This window comes from Grammomys surdaster, unplaced genomic scaffold (genome assembly GCF_004785775.1).
Source record: "Grammomys surdaster isolate TR1022 unplaced genomic scaffold, NIH_TR_1.0 97, whole genome shotgun sequence".
NCBI classification, from domain to species: Eukaryota; Metazoa; Chordata; class Mammalia; order Rodentia; family Muridae; genus Grammomys; species Grammomys surdaster.
In genome coordinates this window covers 18,443,101-18,466,131 of record NW_021604576.1, presented here as the reverse complement: position 1 = coordinate 18,466,131, position 23,031 = coordinate 18,443,101, and the positions used below count along the sequence as shown (strand labels likewise).

Sequence of the window (23,031 nt, the reverse complement as noted above, 5' to 3'; positions counted from 1 at the left end):
CGCAGCCCGTAGCTGCGGGCGAGCCAGCGGGCGGGCGGGCGCGGCCTGGGGCTCCCCCGCCGTGACGTGCGCTTCTCCGAGCCCGCAGTTGGACTCGGTACGATGGACCGGAGTAGGCTTGTGTACTCGTGGCCTCTAGCTCCGCGGTGCGATTAGCTAAGGCACCATTTTCGGGGTGCACCAGAACCTTCCAGAAATAAAACCAAGGGTCACCAGAAATTTTAGTAAAAGCACATAAATGGAAGCAGGTCAGACTTGAGGGGATACGGTACGTTTATCTTTGTGGATTGTGGAGGACAGAGGAAATATGGTTCAGAAGGATTAACGAGGGAAAGGAGTCTCAAGAAAGAAGGGACCTAGTAGAGATTAGAGGAAGTTATAGGTGGGATGAAGATTAACTAATTAGAAAAATTAGTGTTTGTTTTATAATATTGTCAAAGTTAACAGGCTGTACATGAAGTCGTAATTTGTCCCCGCCGACTGAAGTGGGAGGGGAAAAAAGATTTAAATGGCACCTTTTAAGCCATTAAATGTGATGTTTTCTGACAATCTGATGTATAGAGAAGCCAGCGAAACCAAACTTGAATGTACTTCTTCATTAAGCTTTCATTCTTTGTGTTCCTCAAATTTAGCATCTGACAACCTGCCCAGCTCAGCAACCGGCCTCGTACCCAGGCCTGTCAAGGGAGTGTAGTCATTCTCATCCACCAGCCAGCCCGAGGGCACTTTCCCCTGAGGCTCTCCTCTTCTTCCGAACAAAGGAGATAAGGATGTTTCCCTTTTCTTTTATTCTTGAAGCCACAACACCTCGTCCTTGGGGGCTCGACCTTAAGTAAAAACAACAAATCATCACAGATCATCACTGCAAGAGAAAAGCCAACTCTGGTTTTTCTCTAAATAGAAACGTGTACAGAGAGGGTAAATATGTTGATAAAGAGGGAGTAAATGCTACTTAAAGGTTACAAATTTCTTAACTGTTAATTTGGTGGGAAAAAAAATTAATTTTCCCAGAAATGTAGGTTTGTCAAAAGAATACTTTTTGTTTTGTTTTCAGAACAAATTCCTTCCTAGAAGAAAGTAAAAATTTATAGCAGACAAAAAGACTCTATCCCAAATTAAATTTGGAAGAACTTTCATCTTATTCTTGATAATCCTGAAGATAACTTTAAAAAATAAAAAAAAAAACAAGCTTAAATCAGTCTCGGGAGATACCACAAAAAACAAAAGATGAAATTCAAAACACTTCAGAGTCTTGACAGCTTTGAGCTACAATCCCCATGTGTTCCCTTTCCCAAGAGAAGGACAAAGCCTGTTGAGTGTGGGTCCCTTCCCCTTAGCGTTGACATCTTAATACAGGCTCTACTGGATCAATTCATTTATTCTTCATGAGTGTTGGCCGTAACACAGATGATCTTTATAGTTGAAGAAAATTGAAGTCGTGAAGAAATTAAGCAGTTTATTTAAGTTCCCTTATTTATTTTGAGTACAGTGCAGGTTCTTAGCCTCTTGGTATATTTTACTGTTATAGTCCAGGTGAGAAGTTACAGACCACCACACATATATAAGGCCAAATTACAGCTCTTTATTAAGCCAGCAACCAAGAGCAGGATCTTGCCCCAAAGACTCTCAGCACCAAAGCTCAGAGTATAGCATGTCTAAAGAGAAACCACGATGGCATTGTCAGGGGAACATGTTTGCATTTGTTTTGACTATATAACCAGCAAATATTTTGATTATGTATCTGAGCCATGGAAAGTCCCAAATGTGCTGCCAAGGCGGATGTGACTGTTGCAGGGGTTGGGGAAGGGGGTAGAAGCTGAAAAAAGTGCCCAAGCAGACACAAAATGGAGCCAGAGTAAGATCAGGACAAAATGGTGTTACCTCAGTCATTTCACTCATTTCGTCTAGGTACTTTTCAAATATTTGACAAAAGAAGAAAGGGGATCATGATCCTCATGTCCATGTCCCTTTTGGGTTTCTTTAGTTTCCAATGCGTGCCCACTGGCTTCTTTCTAGCTTTGTAGCCAGAGCAGAGCTAGAGAGCTGGTCCCTGTAGTCTGGGAGGTGAGGCTGGTCTGGGTGAACTTTCACAGTCTGGGCTTCTTCCTTCTCAGGCAGTGTTGTTTTTCTTACCTGTATTTGGTGGATGCATGGGGTGACACCTCTCACTTAGTATTTAGATGATTGTCCATAGGTTAGCCATAGCTGACTACCCCTGGGAAGCCAGGTGTGATGGCGCATGCCTTTATCCCAGTACCCAGAAGTTGGAGCCAACCTGGTCTACAAAGTCTACAGATCAAGTTCCAGGACTGCCAGGGCTACACAGAGAAACCGTATCTCAGAATAAAAACAAAGGGGGATGCACTTTTTACAGAATTAGCTAATTACCTCTCAGCCATGGAATTAGCTTTTCCTCAAAAGGAGGAGAATTGGTAGCCAGAGTAAAGGGCATGGCCAACTGAACTAGTATGCAGGTCCCATACCAGTAGGGATGGCAGGCTTACGTACAAGGTTTGCCCTGTTTTTAGAACTCAGCTGTTTGACAAACTCCCATTTGTTTGAGTAGCTGCTATTTGTCTCTGTGTTGTTTGGGACATTGAGGACGTGGACACAGACGCTAAGATCTTCCAATGGGCAAGAGAACCCATTCCCTACATGTGAGACATGAGGAGTAATTTACCTTTTATCTTTTTTTTTTTAAAAAAAAAAACATTTTGTTCTTATGTGCTTTTGGTGTTTTGCCTACATGTAAGTCTGTGTGAGATGTCAGATCCCCTGGAACTGGAGTTATATAGACAGTTGTGAGTTACCATGTGGGTGCTGGTAATTGAACCCAGCTCCTTCAGAAGAGCAGCCAGTGCTCTTAACCACTGGGCCATCTCTCCAGACTGTTAATTCATCTTCTATAGGGAAGGAGGAAGTTTCCCTGGTCTGGAATACATAACCAGAGACATGAACAGCAGACTTCTGGCAAGCCTGACTTCCCTTGCATCTTTATTTTATTAAATGAGACTAACATGTAATTTACTTTGATGGGGTTTGTGTCCCATCACAGAGAAAGGGCATTACTTGAACCTGGAGATGTCCTGACATGCAAGTGCATTGTAATTCTAACCCATTTTATGAAATCATTTATTTAAATACACCTTAAGTTGAATATTATTTCACATTAAACAAAATTTAAACTTGTTTTAAGTTTCTTTAGGCTTAACCTTGACAACATACACAGAAGGTCTCTTCTCCAAGCTTGTCTCTGTAAATTAATTTCATTTGTTTAGGGTGATTACAAACAATTCATGCTCAGGGCTGAAGTAAGCAGGTCAGATTCCATCTCCTAACCCAGGTCTTAGTGAGCTAAAACTGTGTATGACAATTTAAAGAAAAAAATCGTACTCAAGAGACATTTGTTTCTCTGTAACTGAGAAATAGAAACGAAACCAAGAGTCTCTGGGCTTGATACAGAAACAAGACCACTGGCATAGGATGAGTGAGTCCCAAGAATAAACAGTCTATTTATATCAGAGGAAGCAGGCTTGGAGACCCAACAACTAGCATAGCTTTTATCTAGAGTCTCCTGCCCACGCAGGGCAGCTACCGGGTCTCTCCCACAGAACAACTGGCACCCATAGCCACTCTGAGGTGGAGTCTTGGACTCACAGGCTGCCAGGATGCCTTGGTCTTAGTGGAGATGAGGGGGAGGGGCGGCTCTGCCCCTGCCCACATTGCAGTTCCTGCTCTGGTGACTCCCACTGCTAGCACACACCCTGTGCCACAAGCTCTCCTGCAGCAGCTGACCCTATCATACAGGGCCTGCCCTCCGGGCTCAGGAAGCACTTTAGGAGGAGGGCCTGTGGGTATCAAGTGGGCTCTGGCTCTTCTGGAGACCGTAAATGGGAATTGAGCATTGGGGTCAGAGGGTCAGAGAGTCTAGGAGAAGTGGAGGAGGAGGCTGGGAAAGAGGGGCCAAGTGGTGGGGGGGAGAGGCTTAGAGCTTGGGGTGAAAGGAGAGAAGCAGATGGGGAGTCTCCAGACAAAATGAAACACAGATGGAATCAGAGGACGGAGTTTGCTGGGACCACGAGTATAATCCCAGAAAGGAATTGGCACAACTCACGTAGCAGGTGACAAGAGCAGTGGCTTTCTCCATTAAAGGTGAGGTGCACATGGCAAGTTGGCTTCTGATCATTAAGTCAAAGAGCCTGGAGAACAGACCGGCTCTCTTGTCCCTGAGACAGAGCCAAAGGAGACAAGACATTAATGACAAAAATGCTGTTCTCTGGGCAGAATCTGTCCAGTGACTCACACAACAATTCGACCCGCCAGCCATTAGAAACCCAGGTCTCCCAAACACTCATCAGAGTCAGAATCCGAATCCCAGGTGGTCTACTGGTGTCCCAATATAGTGTGAGAGGACAAGGGACTGCCCAAACCTAAGAGCTTGAAAAGAGGTATATGTTTCCTAGATTCCGGTGCTACTTGGAGGGTACATTCCTTAAGATACCTACTCTTCAGCACTTAAAACTATTCTCATTTTTTGAAATGCTTTTTTCTTCGCTGTGCATAATGGTGCATCCCTTTAATCCCAGCACTTGAGTAGCAGGCAGATCTGAGTTCAAGACTAGCCTGATCTGCAGAGAAAGTTCCAGGATAGCCAGGTCTACACAGAGAAACCATGTCTCAAAAAACGAAAAGAAAACAAAAACCCTGCCCTTTTTTCTTTAATGATCATGACTATCATTCCATATTTGAGATATGAATACAATACAAATATCCACAACCCTTCTCTTCAGAAATGGTCATGATTAATATTCTGGTATTTTTCTTGAGCCATTATTGTAAAGCATTTTAACAGTTCAAATCCTAATGCATTTGGTTTTCTATAGAATATCTACAGTCAGCTGATGGATTACATGATTTGCAAGCAGCAGTGCTATAATCATTTGCATGTATAATATGAACTGGCTATTTTATATCAATACCTTCCGAGAGCAATATTTAGAAAGAAAAACATCCTAAACATTTTATTAGTGATTTTGAATATTTTGCAATAGGTCTTGCTCTTTTTATTTTTTTTTAAAGAATTATTTATTTTATGTATAGGGGTACACTGTAGCTGTCCTCAGACACACCAGAAGAGGTCATTAAATCCCATTACAGGCTAGGCGGTGGTGGTGCACGCCTTTAATCCCAGCACTTAGGAGGCAGAGGCAGGCAGATTTCTGAGTTTGAGGCCAGCCTGGTCTACAGAGTGAGTTCCAGGACAGCCAGTACTAAACAGAGAAACCCTGTCTCAAAAAAACAAAAACAAAACAAAACAAAAAAAACAAAACAAAAAAAACAGATCCCATTACAGATGTTGTGAGCCACCGTGTGGTTGCTGGGAATTGAACTCAGGACCTCTGGAAGAGCAGCCAGTGCTCTTAACCGCTGAGCCACCTCTCCAGCCCCTGCTCTTTTTATTTTTAAGGAAAAAAAAATCCACCTTCTATAGTTTTTTTTATTTTCCATCCCCAGAATTGAGGTTTTTTTTTTTTAATGGTCATGTGGCTGATATTACCGTGACAGAAATGCTGTTTGGATTATTATTAGGCTCCCAATTTAAACTCTCAAGGACACCAAGTTCTTTTTCCATATGCTGGGCCTGCTATGCTTTTGGCTGCCATCTGGTGGCCAGCAGAGAGATCCAGAAGAGACAAGTGCTTTGTTTTCTGCCCCTGTGCTGCGCACAATACTGGACCGGGTGTATTTTTAATACCCTGTGGTTAGGTGTTAGGCTGAGACGCCACGTGAGTGCATTGACACTAACAAAGCACCCAGAATAGGAACCCCTGGCACCCTGTGTTTGACAGGCACTATATTTTTTCTTTCCTCAATGAATAAGCAAAAATAAAATGATAGCAAATCAACATTTACATCATCACTTTTCCTATGGCTTTTTTTCACAATCTTATGTACATTGATGTTTGGCATGCATGTATGTCTGTGTGAGGGTGTCAGATCTCGGAGTTACAATTGGGAGCTGCCGTGTGGGTGCTGGGATTTGAACCCTGGTCCTTCAGAAAAGCAGTCAGTGCTCCTAACCACACTTAAAGGTTTATTTTCTGGGAGACTCAGTTTACTAATATAGTTGTGAGCTATATATGTGACATTCCCCGTCCCTTGTCCCCCAGGAGTACAGTATTAGGGATGATGGAAGGACCCTGCTCAGAATCATGCTTTGCTTTATTTACACAGACTGTACCATCTCGTTTTGTTTTTTTGTTTTGTTAGTAACGGGCTAGAGAGATGGCTCAGCAGTTACAAGCACTTACAGTCATTGCAGAGAACAGCGATTCAGTTCTCAGTACCCATATAGCACAACCATCAGCAACTCCCAGTTGAAGGAATCCCACAGCATTTTCTGATGTCAGCGAGCACCAGAGAAGCATGTGGTCACAGACAGACAGACAAGACAGACAGACAGACAGACAGACAGACAGACAGACAAAATACTCATACACATAAAATAAGTAAAACTAAAAATGTTTTAAATTAAATGAAATATTTGTTAGGGTTTTTTAAAATAAAAACTTTGTTTTAAATAAAAAAGATTACAATCTGTACCCTCCTTTCTCTCAATTCGGATGGACCATAAGATGGGTTTGGCAGGCATGCGCTCATCTTCTAAGTTTGGCTGTAAAGGAAACACCTGCAGCTGAGATAAAACTGCCCTTTGTGACAGGGAGAAGAGGCGTCCAGATGTGCTTGCAGACAGCTGGGGTGCTTCTGTGTCTTCTTCTGCCTTCTGATGAAGCTCCTCATGCAGGGTCCCTCTACCACTCTGCATGTACCCTTTTCTTCTGTCCTGACCTGTCACTCCAATCTTACTCCTCTGGTCCCAGCTAGCCAGCCGCTGACTGACTGAGGAGGCTCCGTGGTCTTCACGCTAACTTGAATACTTAAATCACTGCTGCCCCTTCCTCAGAGCTGGGTTGGTTCCTACTCATTAGGAAACCGTAAAGTAACAGGAAATAACTGAGTTCAATACTTTTAAGCAAATTTTTATTTTATTTCTCATTATAATAGCCACAAACTTAAAAAAATAGTTCATAAATACACGTCACATTCTTCACTCTGCAGACAAAGGTCAGCACATACCAGAATTATGGAACTTCCGAGCGTAATTCTGTGCCCCTGGCATTTCAGGCTGTAATTACCAGTCTTTAGCACACTCAGATAACACTGTAGCTTTCCCTGGAAGCTTTACAATATGGGCAAGGCTAATCCTGGACTTCTGAAGTATCCCGCCTTCCCCATGACTCACTTAGCACTCATTGCCCCAGAGGTGTCACAATCCATCTGCCCTCTGGTGCCCTGTGAGGAAATATTGGCACCAATTTTGCTTCCTCAGATGCTTGAGGTAGAGTTTAGGTGTAGACGGTTGTAAACAGTATATGCCATATGTGAACGAGGAGGAAGTAGAAGTTTTGGTCTTTCAATCTGTTGTTTTTGAATAAAATACTATTGAGGGAAACGATGTTTTTAAAGACCTAAAATGGTAGGAATTATCTGTTATAAAAGTCACCCACCTCAGTCAATGGGTGCTGAGAGGCAAAGATGGTTGATTACTCATTGCTGAGGGTGTGGCCGTGGGAATCACACAATGGTGGTCATCTTTAGAAAGCTCTTGAGTAATCGTTGAGTTAAAAAGTAGAACTTATTTGTGAAGATCACTAGTATGTTGGAGAAAATAGAAAAATAGTCTTTTGGGCTGAGAGTCACTTAATAGGACACTTGCCTAGCTAGCGTAACAGTACCCTGGAGTAGATTCTGGCATTAGGAGAAACACAAGAGAGAACTGGATCCTAAGTCAAGCATGGTGGCACACCTGTCATTCCAGCACTCTAGCTGAAGGGAGAACAAACTCTAGACTCCACCAACACTAATCTATTCAATTTAAAGTGTGTTCCATCTTACCAACCAAGAAACTGTTAAGTCATTCAAAATATTCTGATGATGAAGTCACTAGGTACATACATTGAAGAGTTTAAGTTGTGTGAGGAAGAGGAAATTTATTTAAACATGTACTTTGTCATATAAATGCAAAGATCTAAAAATATAAATTGATCACTCAAATGGACTTTATATCACATGTGTAACAGTGTACTTTAAATGGTACTTTAAATAATATAGTTTTTTGGTTATTGGGATTTCTGCACGTAGGAACATGCACCACATGCATGCAGTGCCAATGGAAGTCAGGAGAGAGCATTGGATTCCGTAGAATGAGTTAAATACTTTTTCAAATCTCATAATCAAGTTGGAAGACAACATGTGTGTGCGTGTATATATATATATGTTTACACACTTATGAATATATGTATGTGGATCTGCATATATTAGCATATAGAAGACTGAAGAATGCTTCCGTGGGTGGTTATAATCCTTATGCAAAACAATCTCCCCTCCCTAGTGTGGAGAGCTTTTGGGGCTGCTTGGCAGAAATCTGACAGTAGCCAAGGACAAGGAAATGGGCTTTAGGCAGGAATCTGACATTGGGCCATGACAAGGAAGTAAGTTCAGGCAGGAATCTAATTTTAGGCTAAAACTGGGAAGTAATTTCAGTCAGGAATCTAAATCTTAGGTTAGAACAAAGAAGTAGGTCTCAGGCATTGAATATGACTTTGGGCTAGGACAGGAAAGTAGGCTCAAATATTTTGGTCATCCTGATAAGCCCTTAGAAACAGTAATCACGGGAGTGATCACAGGACTTTGCTTATTGGCTTGCTTGTCCTTTGACTATTTGCATCTATTGTATTGCTAGTTCTTCAACATAGAACTGACCTAAATAGTTGCATGTAATTAAAATGGTATAAAAGCAGATTGGGAAAAAATAAACTCACCTCTAGTCTCAGAACTGCCTGGGGTCATACTGCAATGTTGTCTAATCTCTTTTTTCTTTTTAATCCTCGCTCCTGCACTGGAGAACCTGTTGGCTGACTGGACTGGCCTGGTCACCCTAGCTCTTTAACTACAGGGAAACAAGGTCTCAAGTATATTTAAAATATAGATCCCTAGATGACTTCCCAGGTTTTGACTCAGGAAGCATGAGTTAGGGATGGGAATCTATTACTAAACATCCTAGGTGATGCTTAGGACCTAGACAGTGAAGTCAGGCAGTACTGTGTGAGCTGGTGATTGTTCCTTACACATTGAACCCCAGGTAAGTCCCTTTCTCACTAGACAGACAGACACACAGGCTCATCTCTCCAGATGAGCCACTTCGCTGCACTGCTTTGTGGGTTAGGGGGAGCGGAGTGACTCCCTTATTAAAGGACCAAGTCCAGACTCAGCACCTGCCTTGTGTACTAACAGCTCAAAAGAGCTGACACAGTTGCCAAATACATGTGGGAAGGTCCTAAATGTGACTGATGCTAAAGAAAAATGGGATTTAAAAAATAATAAAAACTGGGCATGATGGCACACACCTTTAGTTCTTTTTTTTTTTAATAATTTATTTTTTTTTTCAAATTGTAATTCATTCACACAGGGGTTATAAACACAGAAAGGCAGGACGTGGGGAAGGGGATGACACTGGAGCGTGAGTGTTCAAGGGGAATACAGATATCTTTCAGAACAGGGTATAGGCTGGGTGAAGGTTCAGGGGACAGGTCACTATGACTCTGCCAATGAGTCACTTGTCCTTATCTAAGTTGGTTTGTCTGCCAAGGCTACCTATTTACAAGGTCTAAGACTACTCAAGCTGGTAAATTTCCATGAAAGCTGCCTGTTTACATTAGCTTATAGCCATCTGTTTCAATGTTTTTCCACAGAGACACAAGACTTGGTGTTAGCATGCATGTATGACAGGCCTATTGCTGATTTTAGGCCTATGGCTGATTTTAGGCCTTCAGTGTGTAAGCAGGGCTGCCCCTGACATCTCTTCCCTTCTCTAAGTATAGAAGGGCTGTGGCAATACTAATCTTGCGAAGGCGGGGATAGAGGCCTGACTTCCAGTAATTGAAGGGGACATTGTAATGGCTCTGGTCCCCCTGTCACTGTCCAGTGAGGCATGAGGGTCATACCCGTCCTGATGTCTTTTTCCTGGAGAGGGGATACTTTTGACATCAACCCCTATGCAGTCAGGCTTGTCCCTCAGGGAACCCAGATAGATATTTTTATCTTTTATTTATATTCCCTTGCAGTGCTTAGCCTCGCAGCCTAAGCAAGAATTCAGATTGCCAGTCAGAGGGGGTTCTGGGTGGCCCCTCTCTGCTTGGTCTAGCGGCAGAAGTCCCCTCTTCTAGGTTGGGTGGAGATGGGTTTTGGGAACACCCTGTATAGAGTAACAACCTCATCTTGAGTCTCGTGGTCCTCCATAGCTAACTTATGACACACCTTTAGTTCTACAACTCAGAAGGCAGAGGCAAGCAGGCTTCGAGTCTGAGGCCAGCCAGGGCTATATACTGAGATCTCCAAAAAAAAAGCGTTCCGTTTACATAATGATTTATCTTCATTTGCATAAATTTGAACTAAGTAATGGAGAGAAATTTGGCTAAACAGTCAAGGGTGGTTGTACCAACTTGTGGCCCAGCTGCAGGGAAGCTGAGGCAGGAAGATCTGTTGAGCCCAGAAATCCAAGAGCAGCTGGAGTGACATTAAGAGACCCCACATCAAAAGATTTTTTTTTAAACTTCTCTTTTTATTAAATGGACCTAACATAACCAATAAAACAGTGATATGTATATAGTAAACATCATCTTAAATTTCAACAAGAGACCATTCTGCTCTCAGAAAACTAAGCTCTGGGTACGTCAAGCCACGGGCACACAAACATGCTTTCAAGTTGGCAGTTATCATCCCTGTTACATCATTGTTACAAACAATGTCCTCAACAGTAAACCAGTGTGCTTGGTTACAAACTACAGCCTGTGTCTGTTGAGTGCATACTGTACTTTAATCATGACAGCTCCATTGAGTTGATGAATTCTGTTTCCGACACAGTTGGCATATAACCCATACATAATAGTACTGCTGTGATTTCTAGTCGTTTTCTATTTAAGGACCCAAAATATATCATGTTCGCAAAATAACACTTGGTATCTATTAATCAGTTTTTACTTCTACTCCTTCAAAAGCATTCCGTACAGGTCATTCACAGTTAACCATCATTACAGTTAACTAAAGACAGTAATTCAGTACAACTCTTACACAGAAGTTATACTTGATTCAAAGAGCAAAAGCCTGCCTGTTCTATAAATCCTCAAGTGCTCAACTCCTAAAACCAAACAAACATGTTCTATTGAAGCCACCGTAGTCAAGAGTTTGACCTTTCTGTTTATAGTTACGTTTGAGCATAAACACAGATCTACAGTTCATTAAGCTAACTCCCAAATCTAAGATAAAATACAAAACAAATATGAAGACATGTTGCGATTCTAGTCACAGACAGAAACTTCACCATTCAGACATCTTCAAGAGGTCACTGTCACACCAGGCTCGAGGCAGTAATCAGGGTTGTGACTAAAGAGTGCGTTTATGATCAGGAACGTGGGCCCTACGTCACAGGACTTTTGCCTATCCTCAGAGAATCACATGCTCTTAAAGTGATAGGCTTTTAAGGCACATTTCAACAAAAAAACCCATTCTATAACCAGCTTCAGAATGGAAGCGCCAGTTAGACATGCTAATTTTATGTGGTTTATCAGACAAGCAAGTGTCTTATCTCAAAACTAAAGTCTTATTAAAAATTCAATTCTTTGTCTATTCAAGAGAAATTCTTTATTAAAAAAGCTATTAAGAAAGCGAGCTAGAGGATACTAGCTTGGTAGAATTCTTGCCCTCACATGCAAAAAGCACTGGGTTCAATTCTCAGCACTGGTTCAAGCCAAGTATGGTGGTGCATTCCTATAATGTCAGCACTTAGAGAAAGCGGAGGCTGAAGGATCAGAAACTGGAGAGCATCCTTGGCTACTTGGCAAGTCTGAGGCCAGTCTGGGTTACCTCAGACCCCCTCTCTCAAAAAAAGCAAAGTGTGCTTCTCACTCTCGGTGTCTTTGTCAGGGCGCAGGAGGTGGGGGGTGGTGGTGTTACTCTTAAAAGCAGTCAACCTCCATCCAGCCTGTTGACAGAGGCTGTCAGGGAATAGCCCTGTAAATTAAGGGAATAGCCCTGTAAATCATAAGGACAACTCCAGGCTCCTACCACCTCTCTCTTCACAGAAATCATAAGGAAGTAGCCATGGTATCACGAGTACTAGAATCTCCTTAATAATCAGACTACTGGGAGGCACAAATCTTACATTTCAATCATCTGTCTCCAGTTTCAGCCACTAGCTTACAAGTCTAAGTTAAGACCTGGCCAGACATGGTGGTGTTCACCTTTGATCACTGGGGGAAGCAGAGGCAGGTGGATCTCTGAGTTCAAGGACAGTCTGGTCTACATAATGAGTTCCAGGACAGCCAGGGCTACACAGAGATAAGATACACTCTCTCAAGCAATAAAGAATTTGGGGAAAGGGAAGCAAGAAGATGGGGAGAAGACACTTAAAAGAAGTGAGCTTCGGGGACAAGCTGCTTTAGACAAAGCTAGAGCCAGCTTCAACATCCCTAGCTGACTCTGCTTTAAAGAGAACCTTTTCTAATGCCACGCACACCTGACAGTGCTAACCCTTGGAATGGTTTGAAATAGGGCTAGATTTAGGACTCTCTGTTCCCTACCAATCAAAAAAAAAAAAAAAAAAAAAAAAGGCACACACATAGCTAACTGACACACCTCTTTAGACTACCTTTTACCTACTGGCCATAGGCTTTCTATGTCCTCTGTCTTGCAGAGCAAGCTGGTGACAAGCTGATCTTGGTAGGGACAGGAAGAAGATGTGAGGTGTGTTGTCACAGATGAAAGAGTCAGGTAACAAATGGAGCCACCATGGACTAAACTCAATGAAGATGAAACTTCTGTTCCACTTCTGTGGTCATGGATCATTAAAAACTGGTCCTGAACAAGGAGTCGAACACATGCAGGTATACATGATCTTTAGTCTGAGCAGCCTCTGACTGCATCTGGGAACCCTCCTGGCCTGTTGTTTTAGCCTCTTCAGCAGGTACAGTAGTGCCTCTATAGTTTTTCCCCTAACAAATCAACAGTACTTGTCCCCATCTCCTCAAACAACATTCATAGTTCTCTACACTGATTGGCATCATCTTAGAAATCTGGTCCCAAAGGTTCATTAGAATAATGCACCAAAAAGAAACCACCCATCTGCATACATAAGGTGACTACTACCAAAGGTGTGTGTTGAGGTAAAGAATTTCAAAAAGAACTGGGTGACTCGGAAGGCATGGTCATAGGGATACAAACGTGTAGGTAAGCTTGGAAGTAATATTTTTCTGCAAAATTCCTGGTTTTTTTTTTTTTTTTTTTAAGTTGGTTGGTTTTGTGACAGGATTTCCCTGTGTAGCCCCGTCTGTCCTGGAATTCACTATGTAAACCAGGCTGACCGCAAACTCACAGAGATCTATCTGCTTGGATTAAAGGCATGCACCACCACTGTCCAGCTACAAAATTCCTGTGTTTACTTCTTATAGAGAAGTTCTTATTGCTCTTGCCTGGAGCTTCCAGCCCTGACCTGTTGCTGCTCCACTGAAAAATGATTTCCCCTTTGACAACTGGCAGCAAAGAGTCCCAAATTCACAAAAAGTCTTTAGCAATACATTGGATTAATTTCCAATTGCCATATGGACTACAGTATGTGTGTCCTTGTCACCAAGTACAGGAAAAGAGTTTAGAAAAATCATCTTATCAAAGTTCACCTCAATGAGGAAAAAAAAACATGAAAAAATGCAAAATATGTACAGTTCCTGGCAGTTCTCACAAGGGGATTTTCTATTTTTACATTTATGTAGTTTACATTTATGTAGTGACAGTACAGTGGGTCTCACTGTTATTATACAGGTTTTTGCTTCAAAGTGCTTATTTTAGAAAGTGTAAGTTTTTTTTTCCTTAACACATCTGAGTCGGGGTCCCAGCCCTCCTGTAGTGCAGTATAGTTTAGCAGCCTCCTCACTGAGGTCTGAACTCAGGCTCCTAACGGCTCCCCTACAGCAGCACTCTAGGGGTTCCATTGGGAGTAGCTCCTGTCTTCTTGGGCAGCCGACTCTGGGCCTTTCGAGATTTCACCATCTTCATTCTCACCTCAAAGACTTCGTGGATGGCCTTCCGGAAGCAGTGGAAATTATAGTCAATAAGTCCTGCAGGGGAAGACAAAAACTCTAAGTAACACTAGAAACGATCTCTGCCGTTCAGTGTGCACCATCAGGGCATGCACTACCAGTAGGGGGCAGCAGAGGACCAATGCGTACCTAACAGGCCCAGGCTGCAGGAACTGCAGGTAGTCATGTGAGGTAGGTGTTCCCTGGAAAGTGTTCCAGAAGCTACCAGAGTATTTCCTAAAGTGTCCATGGCTCAAAAAGATCTGAGAAACCACTGAACCACACTAACTTAATTATTCAGATTAAAGTAATTTAAGATAAATCTAGAGCTGTCAAGATGGCTCAGCTGCTGTGTTTGCTATGTAAATCCGATGACCTAAATTATACACACACACACACACACACACACACACACACACACACACACACACGCACATTGGCTTCATAAGCCTGACAACCTTAATTCCCCAGAATCTATACATGAGTTCAAGGCCAGCCACAGCTACATAGTGAGACCTTACCTCAAAAATAATTAGATAAATAAGGTAGAAGAACAGAGAAAGACACCACCACACACAAACATGCACACCCATTAAACATGAGATGAGGGATTAGAGTTGGTGGCATATGCCTTTAATCCCAGCACTGGGGAAGGCTGAGGTAGGCTGAGGCCAGTTTCTAGTAGACAGAGAAACACTGTCTTAAAACAAAACAATGAAAACAGGAGATGAAACTTTAAATGTGCCCATTTCCCTTCATTTCTTAGTTGTAGCACCAAATTAAACTCAACAACTAGTTCATTTACTATATTCTACAAAACCCACCTGCCATCCAAGAGTGTGTTTCAGGAATAACTTACCAAAGACAATTCTACTTAAACTTAGCTCCACACAGTCAGATGTTAAAATTTAATACTAAAGGTCAAAGAAGCAACTGGATTTGTGTGAGCATTTAATTTTAGAAACTTTGTAGTGGAAAACCTGGCAGTACTTTAACAGAGAGAGGCTAGCTCCCCTTGGTAATGGACAGACAGCATTCAGTGTCTGAGCTGGGAGGGCATGGTGTCATTTCTATGGGGGACTCTGAGGTTTGTACAAGTTCATTCCATTCCACTCAGAGCTTACAAGACCGAATGTCAAAGGGGAGATGGATGAACACTTAGAGATTATTTACTGTTTTAGCAACTTTTTTCCAGTTGATTGTAAAATTGGTTCAAAATAAACAAGTTCTCTAGCCTAGCTCCAATGTTCCTAACCTTTATGCTCTGCTGCCAGCTGAGGTTCTATATCTGTGTGTCCCTGTTCGCCTTAGCTTCCAAAATCTATAGGAAATACCAATCAACAAGAAATGTGGGAAGAGACGAATATGAACGTGTGTGCACACACACCTAGCTCTATACAGAGAGCCGCTCAGTAGCCATCTGTAGATTCTCCTTCAAATCCATGGCCTCTTTTTTCACTAATTGTTATTCCATGCATATATGCATATACTTGTATGTTCCTAAACACAGGCTGCTCAGTCCACATAATGTGTGTTTTCAGGGCTGACTATGTGGCCCTGGACAACCAATGGGTGTGCTCTTCTTCCCTGGGGAGGACCACCTCCCTTGCTGTCAGCTTCTAAATAAAGGCACTTATATTTTTCAGGACTGAGTAAAGTCATCTATATAATGAGAGTAAAACAAAATACAGCCCTGTCTATGTTCCTTTGTTGACAGGGAATGCTCAATACTGGGGATTGAACCTACAGCATCATGCATAAGAGATAAGCTTCTACCACTGTGTACTGGCCCAGTCCTGCTGTTTTCCCTATGTCTTCCCAGAGGAAGCCCATAATCTAATAGATAATCTGTTATTCACTCCAGAAGATGGAAATAGAGGATGAAAGCGAATACTCTTAAAGGTTCTTAAAGGCCCTGAGCCACCCCGGACCTGTTAGCAGTAATAAACTATGCTCTGGCTACAAGTATCCAGCACTAGCCACATGAGCATCATTCACAAAATAAGGAAAAAAAGAGTGAATTGCTTTTGCTTAAAACATACACTCATGCCGGGCGGTGGTGGCGCACGCCTTTAATCCCAGCACTTGGGAGGCAGAGGCAGGCGGATTTCTGAGTTCGAGGCTAGCCTGGTCTACAGAGTGAGTTCCAGGACAGCCAGGACTACACAGAGAAACCCTGTCTCGAAAAACCAAAAAAAAAAAAACACACTCACACCCATCACCAACAACTGATTTGACCCTTACATGATGGTGTCAGTAAGTATCAGTTGCTCCTTCACTATGTGGGTCACAGCACCATCCCTGCTATTCCAGGGGTATGTGAATCCTAAGCAGAAGCCAAATGCCATCTACCTCTAGTGCTTCCTTAATCAGGAGAGCAATGGTCACACATCTCATCTAACACCTTCTGTGCGACCCAGGCACAGGCCTCAACCAGCAGCACAGGCTAAGAAATCCTTTCCTGCTGCAACAGCCTGGTAACACTGGAAGATTCTGGCTCTCCTGCCACCTCATCCCAATCATGGCTGCACATCTAGGGGATAGACAGGTCCAGATACGCACTCATGCAGGGCATGTCTCAAGCCTGCCAATCATGGGCCACATAACTAAAGTTGAGGCTTCGAGGGCATCTGCTGTCTACACACAAATTCAACAGGCAACAGAGGCAGTCTGGATTGAGGCCATTCTTTTAAATCACATCAAAACTTACCTTTTCTTTCAAAGCTTTCCTCTCTGACAAAGCAAACGAGTGCCAAGAACTTTGTGACCTCTTTTAAATAAAGAACCGTTGTGTTATTCAGTTTTATAATGGCTGTCGAGTCCTTGTCATATGGGGCGGCTGCTCCATCTTCTTTGAGGCTAAATGGAAACAAATACCAAAATGTATCTGACCTTCAAGAAAGAACTACAAATGGCAACCTGGAGACAGACAACTGCTCCCACCCCCAACACACAGAAAACAATCACCCTAATAAGACATTTGCAGTCAAATCAAATGCCTAGTAAGGCATGTGCAGTACCTTTGGGCACAGACACAGAGGTGACTCTGTCAGTCACTGTGGCAACCAGGCAACACTCTAGGTACCCAAGGAATACAAGTGGAGGGAGAGGAGAGTTCTCAGCCCACCAAAGCCAACAGTACCTTGTTTTGACAAGGTCACAACAATGAGGCTGCCAAAAGCAAGGTCAAAAAGATTTCCAAAGAGTCCAGATAGACAGGAGAGGCAAACGCTGGGCTTGACCTGGGCCAGAGGAAAAACCTCAAGAAAACAGAATTAAGAGGCAGAGGTGACACACATCTTTAATCTCAGCTAGAGGGAGGCAGATCTCTTGACTTTGAGGCCAGTCTGGTCTACACAGAGAAACTCTTGTCTCAGACAGAAAAAGAAAAAAGAGGAGGTCCTAGGATCCACCTCCCAGCTCCACAATAAAGAAGCCCCACAGGACCACTGGTACAATTGGAGTAGGGTATAGAGTAGACAACAGAGTATGCTAGACATGCTGGATTTTGTCTTATTTGATGATTAAACTGTAGTCCTGCAGAAAGACATTCTTGCTCTCAGGAAAATACAGAGAATCGGGAGATCTGGAACTCACATCCAAACAGTGCAGCCAAAACACCAATGACAGACGCATATGAGGAAAGTAAGAGCCAGTATGTCCACGTGGTCAGGAATCCCCACAAAGGACACAGAGTTCTTCGTGTACTTGGACTCATTTTCTGCAGAGTCAGCATGTTCAGGTGTGGCCTACAGGGACAGAGCCTAGCTACCCGTTTCCTATGTCAGCTTGAAGAGGGTAAGTAACCTGAGGCCTTGGTTTCCTCCTCTGTTACAATCAACACTTCCAAGTTTCCTACTAGAGAGAACAAGCAAAATGCAGGCGAACATCACAGCCTTAGGGATCAAAACAGGACCCACTGAAGACTCTGGTGTGACTGGTTCCTCAAAGAGGGTGTCTTAGTATCTTTGCCCTTTCTCTGAAACTATGTACATTTTCTAGTGTATTGCCCAAATTCATGAATACGTGTCTAGAAATTTGACTCAACTGGAATTACACTAAACCTTATCAATTTCTCCCAAAAATTACCGTGTGCTAGCTAAGCAGCTGACCACACTTAGTTCTACGTCTTCACTTAGTTCACGAGCACACACTAGCTGCCAGAAAACTCCTCTTAGCCAGACAGATACTGGGGAAAGGTAAGCTGGACAACAACAACAACTTGAGCAAAGTTCATGACACAGGTAAACCAGAATCTAAAATCTAAATATGGTAAACATCAAAGCTTACGCTTTAATCTTGCTGCCCTTAGTAAAAAGGGCTAGAGGTGGGGGGACAAAATATGACATTATTGATAGTGATCTCATTACTCTTAAGAATTACAAACAGAAGTAAAAATGCAGTCTATAGGAATGTAAACAATGAGGCTGAGAAACGGACTCAGCAGTTCAGGACACTTACTCTTTCTAAGGACTGAGGTTTCGTTCCCAGCATCCACATGGGGGCTCACAACCATCAGAAACTCCAGTTCCAGGGGACCCAACAACCCTCTTCTAAACTCCGAGAGTACCAGGCATGCACAGGGTACATACACATACATGCCGACAAAGCATAAAATACAAAATTTCTAAAAGTACAAACAGTGGCTGTCTCTAGACAGTAAGGCTATGAAGGCATCTTGGCTTTTGTTTTTAGTTGAGATCTAACCCAGGCTTTAGGTAGGTCAGGCAAGTAAACCAAAAGAATTACAAATAGAAATTTGTGAAATTTTGTAACTAAAATGGTTGTACAGCTCACCTTCTCACCTACAAGCAATGAAAACACACAAAGGGGTGTGTGTGTGTGTGTGTGCATCTGTATACACAGGCATGTGAGTATGTTGAGCTGCTAGCTCTGCAGAACCCATAGCTGAGAGAGCCCTGCAACACCTAAGCTAATCACCTGAAAGGGTAGTAAGACCTTGTATCCCAAGGCCACCTGCTTCCTGGGCTGCCTACAAGGACCCTCACCCCAACTCCTACCTTGCAGGTTAACTGAGCTGGCTCACAGCTGCTTCAGTAAGCTGAGCGTCTTAGTCAGGGTTACTACTGCTGTGGTCTAACACATGGCCAAAGCAACTTGGGGAGGAAAAGGCTTATTCAGTCTGCACTTCCATATCCCCATTCATTATCAAAATGTAAGTCAGGACAGGGACTCAAACAGGCCTGGGCCCTCCCACATCAAAGACTAAGAAAATGGCCAGCTAGGCAGTGGTGCTGCATGTATGCCTTTGATCCCAGTACTTGGGAGGAGGAGGCAGGAGGATCTCTATGAGTTTGAGTCTAGCATGGTCTATACAGGACAGCCAGGGCTAAACAGAAAAACCCTGACTGTAAAAATAAAAAACAAACAAAAAACTCACCAAAAAAAGAAAAAAGAAAAAGGAAGGAAGGAAGGAAGGAGAGAAGGAAGGAAAGAGAGAGAGAGAAAATAAATGCCCTATAGGCTTGTCTACAGCTCATCTTATGGAGTTATTTTCTCAGTTGAGTCAAGTTGACATAAAGCTAACCAGCAATTCTCCCTGAATCCTGTGAGTTCTCAAAACACTAGCATTTCACCATAGAAAAACTCTCTCTGGCCCCGCCCCCCCCCCCTCTCTCTCTCTCTCTCTCTCTCTCTCTCTCTGTCTCTCTCCATGTTTGCTTTAATGGGTAAAAGTAACTCTGATTAACATCACCTACCCAAACAACTCACCACTCATGCATAATTATCATAGGATATAATAATGATGTCATACATATCATTAAAAACGTGTTCTTCACTGTATGGTTACCATAGCAATAGAGACTGTAAGTAATCAGACTTCCTCAGCTCCCAAGTCTCACTCAAGACCATCCACTTAAAAATAACAGACTACCACAGGGTTGGACTCTCGAGGAGGGTCTAACGTAAAAAGCTAGATGTCTGATGGTAATAATAAATTATGACGTACAATTGCTCTAGAATCTATCAGGGCAGGAACATCAAAAGCCTAACAGTGTTTTCACTGTTACCGTCTAGGAGGGATGTTATGTGAACACATGGGTTTTCGTGTGCACGAGTTATGTAACACTGTTAACAGAAAACCTGACTGGGTAGGCAAAGAATTTTCAGTTGGTGGAAGACAGAAATGGCAAAGCTTGAAACTCGTAGAGGCTGACAGAGCAGAGTGTCAGGTGGGGTGACACAGAAATGTGTGAAACACAGGGTCTAAGCACAGCTAGCGACAGGCTGACGTTAGTGAACGACTTGCTCTCGCTCCGACCGTCCAAGTGTGCTCCGCACCTCGCAGGCATGCAGAGTGCTTCTATGTTTAGCAATACAACTTTCTCCACTCGATAATATTATCTTAAGCATTTAGGAGTTTGGTTTCTCTGAATGCTAAGGCCATAATACATAAAAACTGGCAGAAGTCCTTTGCCCAGTTTTATAATTCTCTGCCCACCCAGATAATCAACATCAAATTTTAAAAAATACTGAGTAGGTATTTTCTGTATCAAACAGGATAATGGAAACATTCTTGGTGGCTCGTGGATCTATTTTTACCCCTTGGACTGCACTATGTACAGAATTTTCAGCATCAGGATCTGGATCATTTAGACCAAGGTTCGAAGTCTAGCCTTTTCTTACTGACAGCAAAAGCATGTCCTAGAAATGTCCATTTCTTTATCTGTAAACAAGTATAGTATAGTTCCTGTCCATGGAACAGCTGAGAATTAAACTACATGATAGACAGAACAAAACTTAAATCACAATTCGCTCAGCACGTACTTTTATTATTGTCATGTTAAATGGCCTATTTATAGACCTCCACTGCTTAAAAGTATAAAAGTCAAGTGAAATACAAAAATTCCACAGAAGCTATGAGGAGGAAAGCTGGTAGGTGGTCTCCCCCCTCCCTTCTCCCTTTTTCTGCAGTGCTGAGGACTGATCTCAGGACTTTGAGCATAACTGGGATACATCTCCAGCCCTGGGAAGGACAGCAGGACTATAGTTTTAAGAATGGAAAATAGGCCTTTCCTTCAGTCTCTGCTCCACACTTTGTCTCCGTATTTGCTCCTGTGACTGCCCCACCTGGGGATCCATCCCACATTCAGTCACCAAACGCAGACACTATTGTGGATGCCAAGAAGTGTATGCTGACAGGAGCGTGATATAGCTGTCTCCTGAGAGGCTCTGCCAGAGCCTGACAAATACAGAGGTGGATGCTCGCAGCCAACCATTGGACTGAGCATGGAGACCCCAATGGAGGAGTTAGAGAAAGGACTGAAGGAGCTGAAGGGTTTTACAACCCCATATGAAGAACAATAATATCAACCAACCAGACCCCTGAGAGCTCCCAGGGACTAAACCACCAACCAATGAATACACATGGAGGGATCACATATGTAGCATCATATTGTCGGGCATCAACGGGAGGATAGGCCCTTGGTCCTGTGAAGACTCGATGCCATGGTGTGGGGGAATGTGAGGGTAGGGAGGCAGGAGTGGGTAGGTGGGGGAATAAATACCCTCATAGAAGCAGGGGGAGGGGAGATGGGATAGAGGGTTTAGGGGAGGAGAAATCAGGAAAGGGGATAACAAAATAAAAGAGCCAGGTGGTGGTGGCACATGCCTTTAATCCCAGCACTTGAGAGGCAGAGGCAGGTAGATTTCTGAGTTCGAGGCCAGCCTGGTCTACAGAGTGACTTCCAGGACAGCCAGGGCTACACAGAGAAACCCTGTTTCGAAATACAAAAAGAAAGAGAAAGAGAGAGAGAGAGAGAGAGAGAGAGAGAGAGAGAGAGAGAGAGAAAGGAAGAAAAGAAAAGGGGAAAGAGGCATAAAAACAAACAAAGAGGGTCTAAAAACAAACACTCCAATGACTACAGAAAAGAATGTTACTTACCCATAGATACAAGAGATGTCAATCACCACATCAATCATGTCGCAGCCGAGCTCGTATGTCTGCATGTCCACCGGCGTGCTGTCGGTTGCAATATAAATCTTACTGACCACGTCAAATAGAAATGCTTTCTCAATTCCAGAATTCTGAAAGGGGGAGAAAATAAAAAAGACATGCCTTGGGCTGGGGAGATGGCTCAGTGATTAAGAGCACTGACTGTTCTTCCAGAGTTCCTGAGTTCAATTCCCAGCAACCACAGTGTGGCTCACATTGGGACCCAATGCCCTCTTCTGGTGTATCTGAAGATAGCTACGGTGGATGCATATACATAAAATAAATATTTCTTTAGTTATATAAAAAAAAGAGAGATGCCTTAAAGTAACAGCAAGTTCAGACTGCTTCATAGTTACACTTAAAAAAAACGATATTCCACCCCACCATTAGGGATGGGTGGGAGGCATGGAGGGATGGGACAGGAGCATGGAGGCTGGGATAGGTTAAATGCCTCTGTGAAATGTCACAGTGAAGTTCTCTAATTTGTACAGTCAATAGGCAACCATTTTATAATAAAGTGACTTTCTTTAGAGATTTAAAAAAAAGTAAATGGGGGCTGGAGAGATGGCTCAGCAGTTAAAAGCACTGACTGCTCTTCCAGAGGTCCTGAGTTTAATTTTCAGCAACCACAAGGTATAGCTCATAGCCATCTGTAATGAGATCTGGTGCCCTCTTCTGGACTGCAGGCATATATACAGGCAGGCCGCTGTATACATAATAATCTTAAAAAAAAAAGTAAATGTTAGCAATCTGTTAAACTCCACCTCCAGAGTCACCTGGCAACAGCCAGGTATGCTCCGCCCCACAATTACCTGGCAACAGGCAGGTAATCCTGCCTACTATAAAAGGGGCTGCTTGGCCCCTCCTCTCTCTCTTGCTCCTCAA

The 23,031-nt window shown here is 43.0% G+C and overlaps 1 protein-coding gene across 2 annotated transcripts in view; it reads right to left on the bottom strand.

Annotated features, from left to right (window-relative positions):
* Positions 1–10,666: 10,666 nt before the first annotated feature.
* Positions 10,667–23,031, bottom strand: part of Rragd (Ras related GTP binding D) — a 35,445-nt gene continuing 23,080 nt past the window's right edge. The window contains exons 5-8 of one of the 2 annotated variants that reach the window (XM_028780318.1): positions 22,096–22,238; positions 16,900–17,048; positions 14,173–14,228; positions 10,667–12,129 (exon numbers count right to left, since the gene is read on the bottom strand). In XM_028780318.1, coding sequence (XP_028636151.1) covers positions 12,085–12,129; positions 14,173–14,228; positions 16,900–17,048; positions 22,096–22,238 — 393 coding nt within the window. In that variant the 3' untranslated portion in view covers positions 10,667–12,084. Of the gene's footprint in view, positions 12,130–13,933; positions 14,229–16,899; positions 17,049–22,095; positions 22,239–23,031 lie in introns of those variants that run through there. The other variant, XM_028780310.1, reaches the window with a different exon arrangement.